The sequence below is a fragment of the Telmatherina bonti genome (assembly GCF_933228915.1).
Source record: "Telmatherina bonti genome assembly, chromosome: 3".
NCBI classification, from domain to species: Eukaryota; Metazoa; Chordata; class Actinopteri; order Atheriniformes; family Telmatherinidae; genus Telmatherina; species Telmatherina bonti.
The window spans coordinates 27,868,777-27,883,314 of NC_136621.1; the positions used below are offsets into that span (position 1 = coordinate 27,868,777).

The 14,538-nt window shown below is 39.0% G+C and overlaps 1 protein-coding gene across 1 annotated transcript in view; it reads left to right on the forward strand.

Annotated features, from left to right (window-relative positions):
• Positions 1–14,538, forward strand: part of lrba (LPS-responsive vesicle trafficking, beach and anchor containing) — a 181,672-nt gene that overhangs the window by 128,704 nt on the left and 38,430 nt on the right. The window contains exons 42-46 of the mRNA XM_079264531.1: positions 423–538; positions 683–795; positions 5,792–5,932; positions 7,103–7,222; positions 10,930–11,082. Of these exons, the coding sequence (XP_079120657.1) occupies positions 423–538; positions 683–795; positions 5,792–5,932; positions 7,103–7,222; positions 10,930–11,082 (643 nt within the window). The remainder of the gene's footprint in view (positions 1–422; positions 539–682; positions 796–5,791; positions 5,933–7,102; positions 7,223–10,929; positions 11,083–14,538) is intronic.

The window sequence follows — 14,538 nt, forward strand, 5'->3', positions numbered from 1 at the left end:
TAATTTCACACCCTGACATTGATTAATTCCATCATTTTCCTTTGTTTTAATTGGATTGGGGGTCATTTGTTTTTGTCCTACAGCATACATCATGCTCTAGGGCTGTGTGTGTGTGTGTGTGTGTGTGTGTGTGTGTGTGTGTGTGTGTGTGTGTGTGTGTGTGTTTTCATGCGCACATGCACAAATATGTGCTTCAACCCAGATTATGAGCATTTGTCTTCTTAATTAGCAAAACTGTAAATTCAGTAGATTTTTCATTTAAAGGTCATTTTCACTGCAACAGGGTTTTTTTTTTGTATTTGCTTCATCCCTACCTTGCTTTTCTTGGTGACAGTCCTTTAACTGCTTCGCTCTTTTCTACTAACCACAGTTATAAACAGCTTGGAGCCTTAAAAAACATTTGATATCTGGTTTCATTATAGACGCATTTCTCTGGCTACACCAAAGCAGCTTTTCAAGGCATCCAACATGACTCAGCGATGGCAACGCCGCGAGATATCCAACTTTGAGTACTTGATGTTTCTCAACACCATCTCCGGTACTTGGCACCACCTGCGTTATGTTATGATGGAGTGTGTTACACATTTGGCAAATTGAGAAATGCTCATCTGTCAGACTTTTAGAATAAATCTGGTATATTTGTTACTTCTTTTTTTCTCTGATTTTTCTCTCCTCCATGCAGGTCGCACCTTTAATGACCTAAATCAGTACCCAGTCTTCCCATGGGTCATCACCAACTATGATTCAGAGGAACTTGATCTCACTCTGCCAAGCAACTTCAGGGATCTGTCCAAGGTAAGATGCACATTCTCTCCTCCTCTTGGTTTAAAGTAGACTGAGGGGGCAATAAAAAGACAATTAATGCATTGTGTGAGTGTGTTTGTCTCCCAGTGTTGCTGTATAATTGCTGTTCATAGTTTTGCATCAGTTGTTAAAATAACTGGTGGATGATAAAACATAAGACGTTCATTCAGACAAGTACATGACAGTTTTCCTATTTTTACACACTAACCAATTTGTGAATCAACTGGTGACACTATTAAACTTTTGAATTGTACTGGATGTAGTTTTAATGTGTGTACACAAAATTTGATAAGGTGACAAATTTCTTTAAGATGCAATTCTTTTATTTTTTTTTTTTGAATGACTGGTTATTGCTTTAAATTGGTTGAGTCAATCCTGACATGACGTAGTTAAGAGATTTCAATTCCTTATTGTTCTGTCTTTTTCTATCCGTACATCTAAGCTCATAGTTGATTTCTGTAAAGTTTGATATTCCACAACAGACCAGAAAGTGCAGTAGTCCCTCGTCGCTTCAGGCATCAAATGATTGGGTTTGAAACAACGAAACCTGCCCTAAGTTGCTCCCTTCTACCTTAAATACATAAACACAGGCTCCTGAAACTGCTAAAAAGATTCTCATTCCTCTGTGGGTAGACATGCAGTTATTTATATACTAACATTAACTTCCCTACTTTTACACACACACACACACACACACACACACACACACACACACACACACACACACACACACACACACACTCACACACACACACACACACACACACACAGTCAGAAACCATATTCTCCCCAGCTTACCAGTTGCCCTTGAAGAATTCAACAGTTTGGCAGTGGGAGGACAAAGGATTAGTTTTGGACTGAGAAGATTGAACACATTGTCAAACAGCTAAAAGCACATCGACTGAATAAATCAGTCTTGAAACCGAAAAGCACACCTTAATGGACCAGAAATACATTCAACAAAATGAATTTTAGTCATTTAGCCCCATTTAATTCTGTTTGCACTTATGTTCTGCTATGATACAGACAAATTTGATCCTTAAGTCTTGGCCAAGTGTGTTAAGACACTTTGCAATAGCGATTTGTGTGATCATAAAAACACAAACGCAGTACAAAATTAGCTTTACCCCTGCATTGAACTTAAAATCCAGTTATTAACTACACCTAAGTAAGCGTTCATAATGTTAAGTGGAGATGGACAGAACATGTCAGTTATATTTGTGATCATTTAATAAAAAAAAAGTACACCCAGCAAGTGTTGGAATGCAGTATTGTTGCCGTAAACAAATAACACCAGTGAACCATCCCTCTAAAGTTCGGTTGTATCACACTGCCCCTACATACAGATCCAAGAGTACACCTTGTCCCTTTGGTTCTCCTGAATCTTGCCTCCAGTTTTGATCCGTTCCTCTGCTTCTATCCTTCCCTGTGCGACTTTTCAAATAGTTTGAGGCTGCATAATTTTTCTGTTTATCTGCCTTGATGTTGCCCAGTAGGCTGAAATGTGACAGTTATACTCGCCCCGTCATCACACACGTAGCCTTCTTTTGGTTTCTTGGCTCATTTCAGCTTTCTGCTCTTCTCCTTTGCGCTGCCACAGAGTTTAGACAGCTCAGCCTCTGTGCTCAGTCAAGCCTTGCGGCCTTTGGGACTTGGAGATGAAGGGAGTTGGGTAAAAAAAAAAAAAAGAGGAGATACAGAGACAATCAGAAAGCAAAAGGAAATGGACGAGAGGCTATGAAATAAAAAGGGACATCATCTTTTGCTGTCCTTTCTTGTCTTTTCTTCTCTGAGAGTAGAATAGCAGCTGCAGAGGGGAGGGAGGAGAAGCTGGTCTTTATTACATCTGTTTATTCATGTTGTAGACATGTGTGTGATATCAGTGTATAGCTACTGGACCGTGTCAGACTGCAGTGTCTGGAAAAGGGCAAGCAGTGCTGTGCAATCAAACCCCACTCTGCAATTCTGCACCTCCTGTCATTTCTATAGCATGCTTCTCTTCTTTGCCAGATATTGCTGTGTGACCTTCTGTTACTTGTGATTCTTTGTGTGCGCTTTTGCACCATTCCCCACCATCTTGCTTAGTTTTCTGTCTTAAGCCCTTTTATTGTTTCAGTTCTGTCTCCTACTGTTTGGCTTTCACTTGTTTTTCACCCTTCACATCTCTCTTATCCCCCTCCTACAGTATGTCACTTTGGTGGTTGTCTCTTGTGGAAACAGGTCATCTGTGAAGCCTCCAGTGACATTGAGAAGCCAAATTGCCACGGATGCATGTGTGTGTGTCACACACTGTCATCATTGCCCGCACCACAGAGGCCACACAGAATTTATGTCCCCTGCTACTAGAGCCAGTCTGACCCCAGGGACTTTCTTATCATAAACTCTAACCTCAACCTGACATCAAACGCCGACCCCCAAGATAACATTGTAGACACGATAAGCTCTTACAACCAAGTGATGTTACTCTCCAGTACCATTCAAAAACAGCAAAGAATAAAATTAAATATAACTTGTATGAAATTGTACAAAATTATTTTTTTTAAAAAAACAACAAAAAAAATGTGTTTATTTGCTATAAAATATTGTATTGTCATATGCAGCTTCTCAGGTGGTTTATTCCAGGGCTGTGGTGCCCTCTGAGAGAAGACTGTTTTAAAAGGCAAAAGCATCTTGTTTCTGTTGTTCTTTTAATGAAGTACAACAAACAATTAAAAGGACTGTTTGTCCATCACATTGTGTACATTTACACAACAGCTGCATGAGTGAGAACCTATTGAGCGATCTCTGTTCCTTTTGTGCTTTAACCAGCTACCCACAGCCAGATCGCCTAATGGTGTATTGATCTCACCATACGTGTCCCATATGTTTATCCCCCAGGCTTTTCTGCACAATTTTCAGTATTTAAATAGGACATTATACATAAACACTCTGTTCAAAAGGCACATGTGATTTATGGCTCAAAGTGATGCTGAAATAGGTGATAAGCCGTTTAACTTCATCAGTGGTGATGCTTTGCTGTTTTTTTTTTTGTTGTTTTTTTTAAAGAAAAGTAGCACCAGGTTAGCATTTCTGTAATTGGTCTCAGGAAGCTGTTGTTTCTTATTTAAAAGAGATTTTCCTTTGGCAGAAATATTTGATCTCCAGCTGAGGAAGTCTTTGATGGAAATTATAAACAATAGATAAGATTTCTGGAAGAGACCTCAATAAGAAAATGGCTACAATAATCCTTCACAGACAGGATTTGGGCAGTGTAGGTGTTGTACAGGAACAGTTTTAAACAAGAATCTGATCACAGTTTACTGTACATAGACTAGTACCACATTAAGGTATTTACATCTTCTGTGGCTTTTCTTATTTGTTTACCTTTTGGTTTTCATAAAGTGTAACTATGACCAGTGATTCGATGTAAAGCAGATTCTCTACTTCCATCCCCATTGAGGATCTCATTAAAACTAAACCAGAATTCATTTTCTTATGTTTACCTCTTCAAGGCACAGGCACAATTTTGCTCTGTAGTCTAATTAAAGCTACGCGATTGGTTCATTTGTCAGCATGCTCATCAGAGCTGTTTTCTGTGCCACAACATATTAGGTCAATCTGCGGTGGATCAGCAGTAGGCGTTCCATCACCACGCCGCTCTGATGTACGGCGCCGTCGCTGCTGCTCAGTTGTAGCTACTGTAAGCTGAGAGCGCTAGCCCCACTGTAATTTACAGCAATAAACAACGTCGGCATCGAGCAAACCAACAGCCCCCACATGCACTCGCACACAATTCTCCCTCTCTCTGTCACTGTGGCACTTGCAGGCTTTTTTTATTTTTTTTTATTTTATTTTATATGCCTCCTCTCCCTTTTCTTTTTTTAATGAGCCAACTGTTATTAGAGCTATAAATCAGACCAATGGGTGTGATGTATAATTCACTGTGTGTACTCACCCACCCCAGTGGCCCTGAGGAAGCCCACAGTGTATCACTGTCAACATATAGCTGCACAGAGTGGTGGCACAATACATTTTACTGGGTAAATGTGAGCACACAGTGGATCTTCTTCTTTTGTTTTTTATAAACATAATAACCAAAAATGTACGCACTTTAAATAGAAGCTACACAGTGTTATATATCCCGCTACACAAATACACAAACACACCCCATTACACCAACACAAAACTGTAGCAGGATTACAGATCAATATCAAAGACTTGCTCTGGTTGAGTCTCGCTGTGACGGGCATCCTATGATATGAAAGAGAACCAATTGATCCACACCCTGCAAGGCCCTCATCCTCAAAAGGCCATCATTCCATTACCATTGATCTCTGTGTGTGCATGTGTGTGTGTGTGCTAGGAAGCAATGATGGCTGGCGAAGGGGGGGGAGATGAAGCACATCCAGCAGAAAAGTAATAAAAATTGAACCAGCCTGAAAGTGATTTCTATAAATGAGTATTTAAATAATAGTCGAGCAGCACCGGGTTATTGGTTTTTGAAGAATGATGGAAAATGAATGAAACTTAACCATTTTTCTAGACTACAAATTAGGCTGGTGACCAGTGTATTAGTTACAGACTAATAAAAGCAAAAAAAAAATTAAAGGCACCCACAGCTTTGCTATCGATATTCCTCGTAGACACTCTTTCATTGGGGAACATTAGTTTTCTCTGACAGACTACAGCTGCAGGGGCTCCGTTTCACAGCCTCTAAAAAGCACTCTTAGGGAAAGGATTGATCTCTCTCTGAAGGGAAACATCATCTAATATTCATTTGAAATTGCACAAAGGTTGCCAGCTTCATCTCTAGTGCAACTGTTGTGCTGCAAGGAGTGGTCCTGTACATATATTCATAGTAAAATTAGGTACAGCCTTCCTTTTCACTTTGCTCTCATAATCAAGTTGCTGTTTGTCTCTTCTTTAATGTAAACTTTGTAGTCAGACCAGGTCATTGATGTTATCCAGTTACATGACTGAATATATGTTTCTTTTTCATGTTCTGTAGCCCATTGGTGCACTGAACCCCAAAAGGGCGGCATTCTTCTCAGACCGATACGAGTCCTGGGAGGATGATCAGGTGCCCAAGTTCCACTATGGCACACACTACTCTACTTCCAGCTTTAGCTTGATGTGGCTACTACGTCTTGTAAGTGCAGAGTATTTTTTTTTTAAAAAAGCTTTGAGTTGATGGGAAATTGTAGAAGCCTGATGCATTCTTAGTTTCTCATATGATAACTCCAAATAATTATAAATGCACATGCTTGGTCATAGGTTTACTTTTTAACATATCGCAGTTTAATTCCTCTTTATTATTTTCTCTGGAGTTCTGTATTGTCCTCGATCTGTTCTGAATAAAGGGGTTGTGTTGCAATAAATGGTTTTATTCATATTAATATGAAAAGTGTGTGCCTATAATGATTCTCATATGTCAAATCTAAACCAGTTTTATATGCTGTTGGAAAATTATTCAACATCTAAAATAGTGAGAGTCAAATTTCTGCTTCTCGTCTCAAACACATGATTCATATTCTCTTTTTTTTTTCATAAATGTATACAAAATAAGAAAAACACGCACAGAGATAAGCTTTGATTTGTTATTGAAAAGCTTCTGCTGCACACATTTTTCACCAAAGTGCTCTCTTTTGGTGCCTTTGTTAAATGTATGCCATCAATCTTTCCATACTGCACTCAGGGGAGAAAGAGGTTACTAAGTTTCTCCAACATGCAGTTTTCAGCTATTATTGTCCCAGTAGCTCACTATCTCAGCAACTCCCAGTAGGGTTACCCCATTGATCCTTGCACATCATTAGCCAGCTTATTTTAAATCCACTTTACCAGGAACAGTCACTTGTAACTCTCACTTAAAGATCAAATGTAACAATTTAGATTTACCTGTAAATGTTGTGCTTGTGTATATTTTGTGAAAGATTGCATTATATGTAACACTATTATGAAGTTTTAACTGAATAATGAGCAGATATGTGATTATTTGCATGCACTTTTAAACAAATGGGGATTACATCATTCAGGGTTGAACAAACTCAGCTATCTATCCATCTATAGCTGCGGTTTTATGTTCATGTCATTTGGGGGCTTTTGCATCAGAGAGACAGCTATTGATCTTTCTTAACACGGTTATGCATGATTATAAGTGCATAAGAAATGCATGCTCTCTGGGATTATTATTTTACTTGCTCTTTGTTGGACTCATGTTTTGTGTTGGCTTGTGCACAAAGACACAATTCTGGATCTGATGCTAGTTGTAATATTGTCTACTCAGTTCAGATTTATGGCACTTTTTAAAAATCTTTTGCAGGAACCCTTCACCACGTTCTTTCTGAACTTCCAAGGGGGGAAGTTTGACCATGCCGACCGCACCTTCTCCTCTGTATCCAGAGCGTGGAGGAACTGCCAGAGAGACACATCTGACGTTAAGGTATTGTCTATATGTAACCATGCACATACGTGATTTGAAAATATCCCTCAAAAAGTACCTGGAAGGGATAAACTACAGAGAGCTGACTGAAAATAAATCTTGATCCAGCATCCTTACATTGAAGAAAAAGTTTCCAAAGAGAAATTTCAGTCACTACCAATCATTGTCCGTATGCAATGAAAGCTTCCTGGTCTTCTGATCAAAGAGTTAGACTAATCCTCATCTGTCTCAGCCTTCTGTCTCAGATTCAGCCAGCTATAACATGGACTTGAATCCCTGCCACTGGGCCCCCAAACTGTGCTGATCTTTTGGATCTGGCCTTCAACAGCACAGGTCATTCTCATACTGAGTGCCTCCGAACCCCCAGCGCACACTTTAACTGCTCTCCTAAAACATTTACAACTACAGTCAGACATTCTCTGTCAGAGCTTGGTTTTGCTTGCTCTCCTGGCACTGGGTCACTGGATGGGGGAACAGCAGTGGTGTTGGGGCTTTGACGCTTGATTGCGTTTACCCCTCCTTCCTCACGTTCCTCCGATAAAACATGTGGATTGTGTTACCGTGTAGCTGGCCAGTGCTTGATTGCAAAAGCCCAACAACAGCTCTCATTTGCTCTCTCAGTCTAGACCTGTCAATGTGGATCAAACTGTGAGAGCTCAACTTCAGATCAAAACAAAGGGAAAATCTGGACCACATCAGTTTGTTTCCTTGTTCAGTTTGAATTTTTAGCATTTTTCAATGAAAGTCTGTTGACTTTATCTACTTGGATGCACACATTCATGCTCTAAGCAACAGAGGAATTAGGGATGAGATGTATCAATTTGGTATGCTAAGTACACCATTTAGCTTTAGCGTTTGGGCCATTGATAGCAAACCTCTGTCCCTGCCAGAGGGCAAAAAGCCTCTGTGTTTTTATACGCCATTGGTAAAGAAGAGGTGATAATAGGTTACAACGCCCAGATTCAATGTGTCTCTAGCCTGGGTGACGCTACAATGACCTCTCATCCCCAATCCCCTGACCTCTAGCCTCGGCCTAAAGGCATCAGAGGGGTTAGAGGTAGCAACAGTGGAAGTGTAGCAGGAGAGCCCAGGGGCCAGAGCCCTTTCCAGTGACCCATGACAGGACAGGATTGGGGATCAGAGGGGCTGGCCTTTGACCAGGCTGGAGCAAAGGGGCCACTGCACATAATGGTCCATGCTAGGCAGGCTAGAGTGTTGGAAAGTGAAGCCTACAAGGTTTTTTTTTTTTTTCCTTCATATGTGTGTATGTGCATGCATGCCCCAAGCTACCTCCTGCTCAAATTTACAGCAGGCTGCAGCCAGTGAACCTGGGTGAGCAGGAGGCCTCGTTAAGAGGTTGACCTTTAGTTTCAGGTCAAGTTTTGTGGAGTGAAGAAATTTCAGAAGTGAGGAAGTGCTGTGTTGTTTTAAACCTCTGTGTTTGCTTGCTCATTTGATTTGACGTTTTTACCCCATTAATGAGAGGTGGAAATGTTGTGCAGCTAATTTGATTCAAGTCCTCTGATAGGGCGCGTTTGTTTCCGAAGTTGGAGCGAACTTTGCATCAGTCCTGTTTTCTTAACTTATGTTAAGTGCTTGTATTCTCTTGTACCCCATCAAGATATATGAGCTGTGTATTAGTGGTAGTCAGCTTATAGACTGTGAACACCTTTGTGTTTTCTATGGAAGTCAGCACTACGGTCATTTGATCGTTTAGTATACATTATGATGTGGGTGTTGCACTAATCATGCCACAAAGCTCAGCTAAATATTAGAATTTCAGGGCTTTTGTATTATTTTCTGACATATATTCTCATCCACTTCAGTGTAAAAGTAAAGCAATCCTTTGTGGCGTTAAGCAACTGCAGACTTTAACGTCAACAATACAACGTGGACTCTGCTTTCCTTGTATTACATGCATTCAGCAAAGAACTGAAGCATCCTTGCGTACTGATTGTCTTGTACGTTGAGAGACATAAAAAAAACCAACAACAAAGAATGGCACAGAAACATTAAAGTGAAAGCCCAGAGGGCAGGGCTGATTTATCTGAATGTTTTGGAAGCACAAACTCAATCCTAATGTTTATACTCACTGTAACAAGTTCTGCTTTGTTAAGAATGACAAATCGCTTAATGTATAATGTTACATATCCTGTCATAAGTGCCTTTCTCTTCACCATCCTGCAGTTTGGAAATATTTTGTGCTGATTGTGACAGCCAAACGAAATCATTACATAGACTGAGCTTTTATTCCTGTGGTTAAAAAAAAAAAAAAAAAAAATCAGAGGTCATCTATTTCTCATGATTCTTTGTTACAAATAATATAAACATATCCAAATAATAAAAGGCTACAGCTTCTCACAAACATGGAAGTTTAATAAAGTGACAGATGGCTAAAAGCAGTCAATGATGTAATTTCCATGAATAATTGTCTTCATCCGAGAAAATGCTGTCTGACCAAAAATAACATGTGAAAATGTATTTTCTTCAGACATTTTAAAATTTATTAACTGTATCCGATATTTTTTTGGCATACTGTCACTGTTATTTGTGAGTGATCAGATCAGATTTGTGTCATCGATTGGTCTGCGTATGTTGCTGTGGTAACATGGGCTTCAATAATTGCGTGGATATGCTGGAGACGTAGCTTGATAAATTGTTTTGTTACAGTAGTTTTCTTCCAGTTTTGCCTGTTGAGAAAGCTTCCTCCAAAGTAGTTTGACAAAATTCACTTTTTGCTAGCAGATTATTGTGTTATTGTTAGTGTTATCCTTTATCCTAAAAACACAGGTGCATGAATTTTGTTAAGTATTTTGGTCACCTGCTGTATTTAATAGTTCTGACTGTAAGTCACTTAAGACACGTGAAATCTGATTTGAGTCGACAGTTTGTCTCGCCTGAGGCTAGCCCACATTGTGTTCCATTTAAAACCACATGTAAAAGTTTATTTATGTCTAACTTGTAAATTGTGGCTGCTTTTGCCCAGACTTTGAAAAATCACTCTGTATATGTCACCAAAAGCAGGTTCGGTTGAAAGTGTGAAGAGGGCAAAAAGAAATTCATAAACTTTACATTTCTTTCTTTATATTTCTTAGAACCTCAAAAATTAAGTAAACTTTGTCCAAAACTGCTATTTTAGCCTGAACTTATTTTTTCAATTCAACTTTATTTGTATAGCGCCACTTCACAACAATGTTGTCACAGGGCACTTTACATACACGGATCAACATACACATCATTTCGACCCTATACATACATATCCTATAATAGAAACCAACTGATTGCATCGAGTCATGAGTTCGATCCAATCCCCCATCCTGAGCTGCACGCGGCAACAATGGGAAGGAAAAAACTCCCTTTTAACAGGAAGAAAACCTGCGACAGAACCCTACTCAGGGAGGGCAGCCATCTGCCTCGACTGGTTGGGGTGGAGACGACAGGAAAGACAGATCAACATGTACAATTACACTTAATCAGGAAGACCTGAGGTGGTCGCGGTATAAACTTATCTTGGTTAAATTAATAAAATATAAATTTTTATAATAAACCTATATAAACTTATAAACTTATAAATATAAGATTATCTTAAACTTCTATAAATATATAAACTTATAAACTAAGATATATATATATATGGTATAAACTTATCTTGGTTTATAAATGATTATATGCTAAAGACAGCATTTCTTTGTGTTTTATCCATTCAGGAGCTGATTCCAGAGTTCTACTATCTGCCTGAGATGTTTGTCAACGCCAACAGTTACAACCTGGGAGTGATGGAAGATGGCACCGTGGTCTCTGATGTGGATCTTCCACCTTGGGCCAAAACCCCGGAAGAGTTTGTGCGCATTAATCGATTGGTAAGCGACACAAAAAGTGCACAGGACCATAAAGCATAGCCAGCACAGATAATGGTGTAGACATAAACAGTTGCTCTATCCTGCCACAAAACACTTCAAATCCTGCTGTCACACTTATGAACACCCTAAAACGTCACCTCTGTACCTTAGGGAAGCATTCACACCAGGATAATCCGGGGGAGACTGTATGATTGGGCGGGCATTTTCCAAGAGCTTCACTCCTTCACTTTTACACCTTTGGTTTGGTTTGTGTTAAAATTGCTCTTAACCTAAGTGGACCAAACCACCTGGGTGACGTCACATAGTCAACACACCTGTGCGCTACTGGGTGATCCTCCCACAGAAACCCAGCTTGGCAGGTAAAAATGACACATATAATATAGGCAAATATTTATTCAATGCAGCCAGATCGCAGATTGTTTTTTTCTCTTTTGCCTTTTTTAGTCTTATTGACATGAGTTGTTTTTTTGTTTTGTTTTTAACTGACCAGGCGAAAAGATCACCCGTATTCCTAAACCTTGTGCTTATTGTGACTAAAAGTCTCGTGTGTCTTGGTAGTTGCTGGCTAGTTGCCACTTGTTCAGCCAAGATGCTTACCCTTGCTACTCCCACCTAGCAAATAGTCTGCATTAGTTCTTTTAGTCTTCCACATATACAATATGCTGGCTATGTGAACTCACCTATCTAATAACGTATTGGATGTTCTACAGATTTTATCCATAATGCTCTGGTAATTACATTCTGTTATAGATGTGAATATTGAGTATTGATTTATTCTGTTACTTTTTTATAGCCATAATGCAGATTATTTGAAGAAGAAAAAAAAGGGTTAATTTATTTACACACACCTGTGTCTCTTTCATATGTTACATAACTCAGACTGACTGAAGGGCATTTTTTTTCTATGCTTAGCTGGGAATGGTAATTCGAATGGACAGTGTTATTTCCTGGCTGTCTGAGTTCTTCCTGTTACCTGAGTCTTAACTTTTTTATTTCCCCGTCTTGTCCACTCAAGCCAAAGCTGAAATATTCAGTGTATATTAGTGTTGGATGTTGTTGGATTCAATGCCATACATTCCTTATAATCTCCTCTATCACACGCACACACAAACGCATACAAGCAAGGCTGGAACACTAAGGTAACTCTAAATTGCCTTTTGGGCTCTTGAAGGTCAGAATAGCAGAGATAGTTACAGTTTTCTGCAGCCAGAGTTGAATTGCTTGACATTTGTTCTTTTAATCCCTCCTCTATGAATTTGTTGATTTTGTGTATTTTTACTGATGCTCAGGATGAGTTGTGCTTTTCTGTCAGGATAAGTAGGATTAATGGATTTAAATGTCAGTTAATATGTAAAAACTGTGTTTTCAGATCTGAATGTCCACATTTCCTTTTGCTTTTTTTTCTTTCTTCATTACATATTTGGTGGAAAAGCATTTATGGCTTTGGGTCTTATGTGTGCCCAAAGTAGTAATGGGTGCTGATGAGGCTGGGTGTGCTCTGTGACCTGTGCAGTCTTGTGGTGGGGTCTGTTAACCAGCCTGCTGATATGACCATGCCTCTGTCATTAATCACACACTTTCCCTCTCTCTTGCTGGCTGTCAGCATAGTTTCCAGGCTAATGTGGCTGTATCAAGGGACGCTTGGGGTGGAAGCATGCTGTTTCAGGGGCCAAGAACTTATTTGTGCACAAGAGAAGCAGATATTTAGTTATTATCAGAAGTTTCATTTTTGAGAAACTCTCCTGTAAATGGAGAAACAGTTTTTAATTTAATAAAATAAATGATTTTTCTGTTTAAATTCTATTGGCTTCATCAAACATATAGGCTGTTTAATCTAGTTTTATTGGACAGTTTATTTTTTAAATAGAAGTTGCAAATAATTCAATTTTATTTAATGTAGTTTTTTAGTATAATCTTTAATTGTTCCATTGTCTTTATTTATTGGTCAGCATTATTTTCATGTTGAATACAAATTCGTAGTTAAGTAGAGAAATAGAAAAACCTGAATATATTTAGGTTATTTTAACACAGTCACTATGCTATAAATGAATAGCAAAGAATAGATTAAATATACAATATTTATTCCATTATTTTTCAAAACCAAACAAATTGTTACATTTTTCCAATACAGTGTAACTAACATCAAGTGTCATAAAGTGCACTTTCTTTCTCATCATATACGCTAAGAACTGATAAAAAGCCTATTGTCCTATTTGATTTCAAAGATGAGTCTCCAGCTTAGCAGCTTGCTCACTTTTGCCTCCAAAAACAACAAAACAGAAATGGCTGATTGTCGAACTTGAAGCTTCGGATAAGTATTTAACACATCATTTAATGACGTCACTGTGGATTCATCCATTCAGTTATAAAGGTAATAATTATATATTTAACTATTTCGATTTTATGCCATATTTACAAATTATGTCTTCACCATGGATATCTGCAAATCAAAACTACATTTAGATGGAATAATTCCACTTTAAAAACATAATTTGGATCACTTTATTGCATGCAAGATGAAGAAACCTGACGGTTAGAGTATCTGCATGGATATTCTTTGTGCTCCTGTAAGCACAAAGTACCTTTTCATTACTGGTTCCAACATGCTTGTCTTGTCTACTTTTGCTCCCTCTGCTCCTTCCACTCTGCCTAATTTATTGCAGAGGCAATTTGGTCTGATCCAAGCAGACTGCCCCTGCAGTTGATACTTGCTGCTCTGAAGCTGATAAAATTTCAGTCTTCAGCTTCTTTCTCTATTTTGTGCACATTGAGATATCGATCCAACATGCAGCAGAGCCCATCAAGAAAGTGTAAGAGCTAAAAAATGTAAGAAGCATAAATAAAAATGTGTTCAGGTTTGACACGGCTTGTGAGTATCAGCTGCACATTTAGCTTTCAGTGGGCCTTACCTACATATCCCCTCCTTCAGGCTTTATTCTTAGGTCATAGCAGTATTCAGATTTTTCTTCAGACTGACATTTAAAGGTCACAACTTAGGTTTTTGATGAAAATTTGTCCTGTACACACTTCAATTTACATACACTAACATGATTTGCATCAGATTATTTCTTAAGAGTTATATCATCGTATAGATGATACACAGACCAGGCCTGAGACGGGGTGTAGGGAGGGATGTGTGGGTGGACAGGTCTCTGGTCATGACAGATAGCTGACATTAGAGGGTGTCAGCTGGCAACTGTGGTGCTGTTGTGAGAGAGATGAGCATAGTGGAGAGGAGAGAGGAAGAGTGAAGGAGTTAATGGACTGTTTGGCTCTGTTAGCAATTCTGCTGCTAATGGCCTCACAACACAAGGAAAGACAGCAGGAGAGAACACACAAACACACGCTAATGCACGGATCCTTCCAAACACACACATGCGTGCTGTCTGCACTCTGGTTATGAGCCTTAGATGATTAACAGCTAATTAGAGCTCAATCTGGAGAGGCCATTAAAAA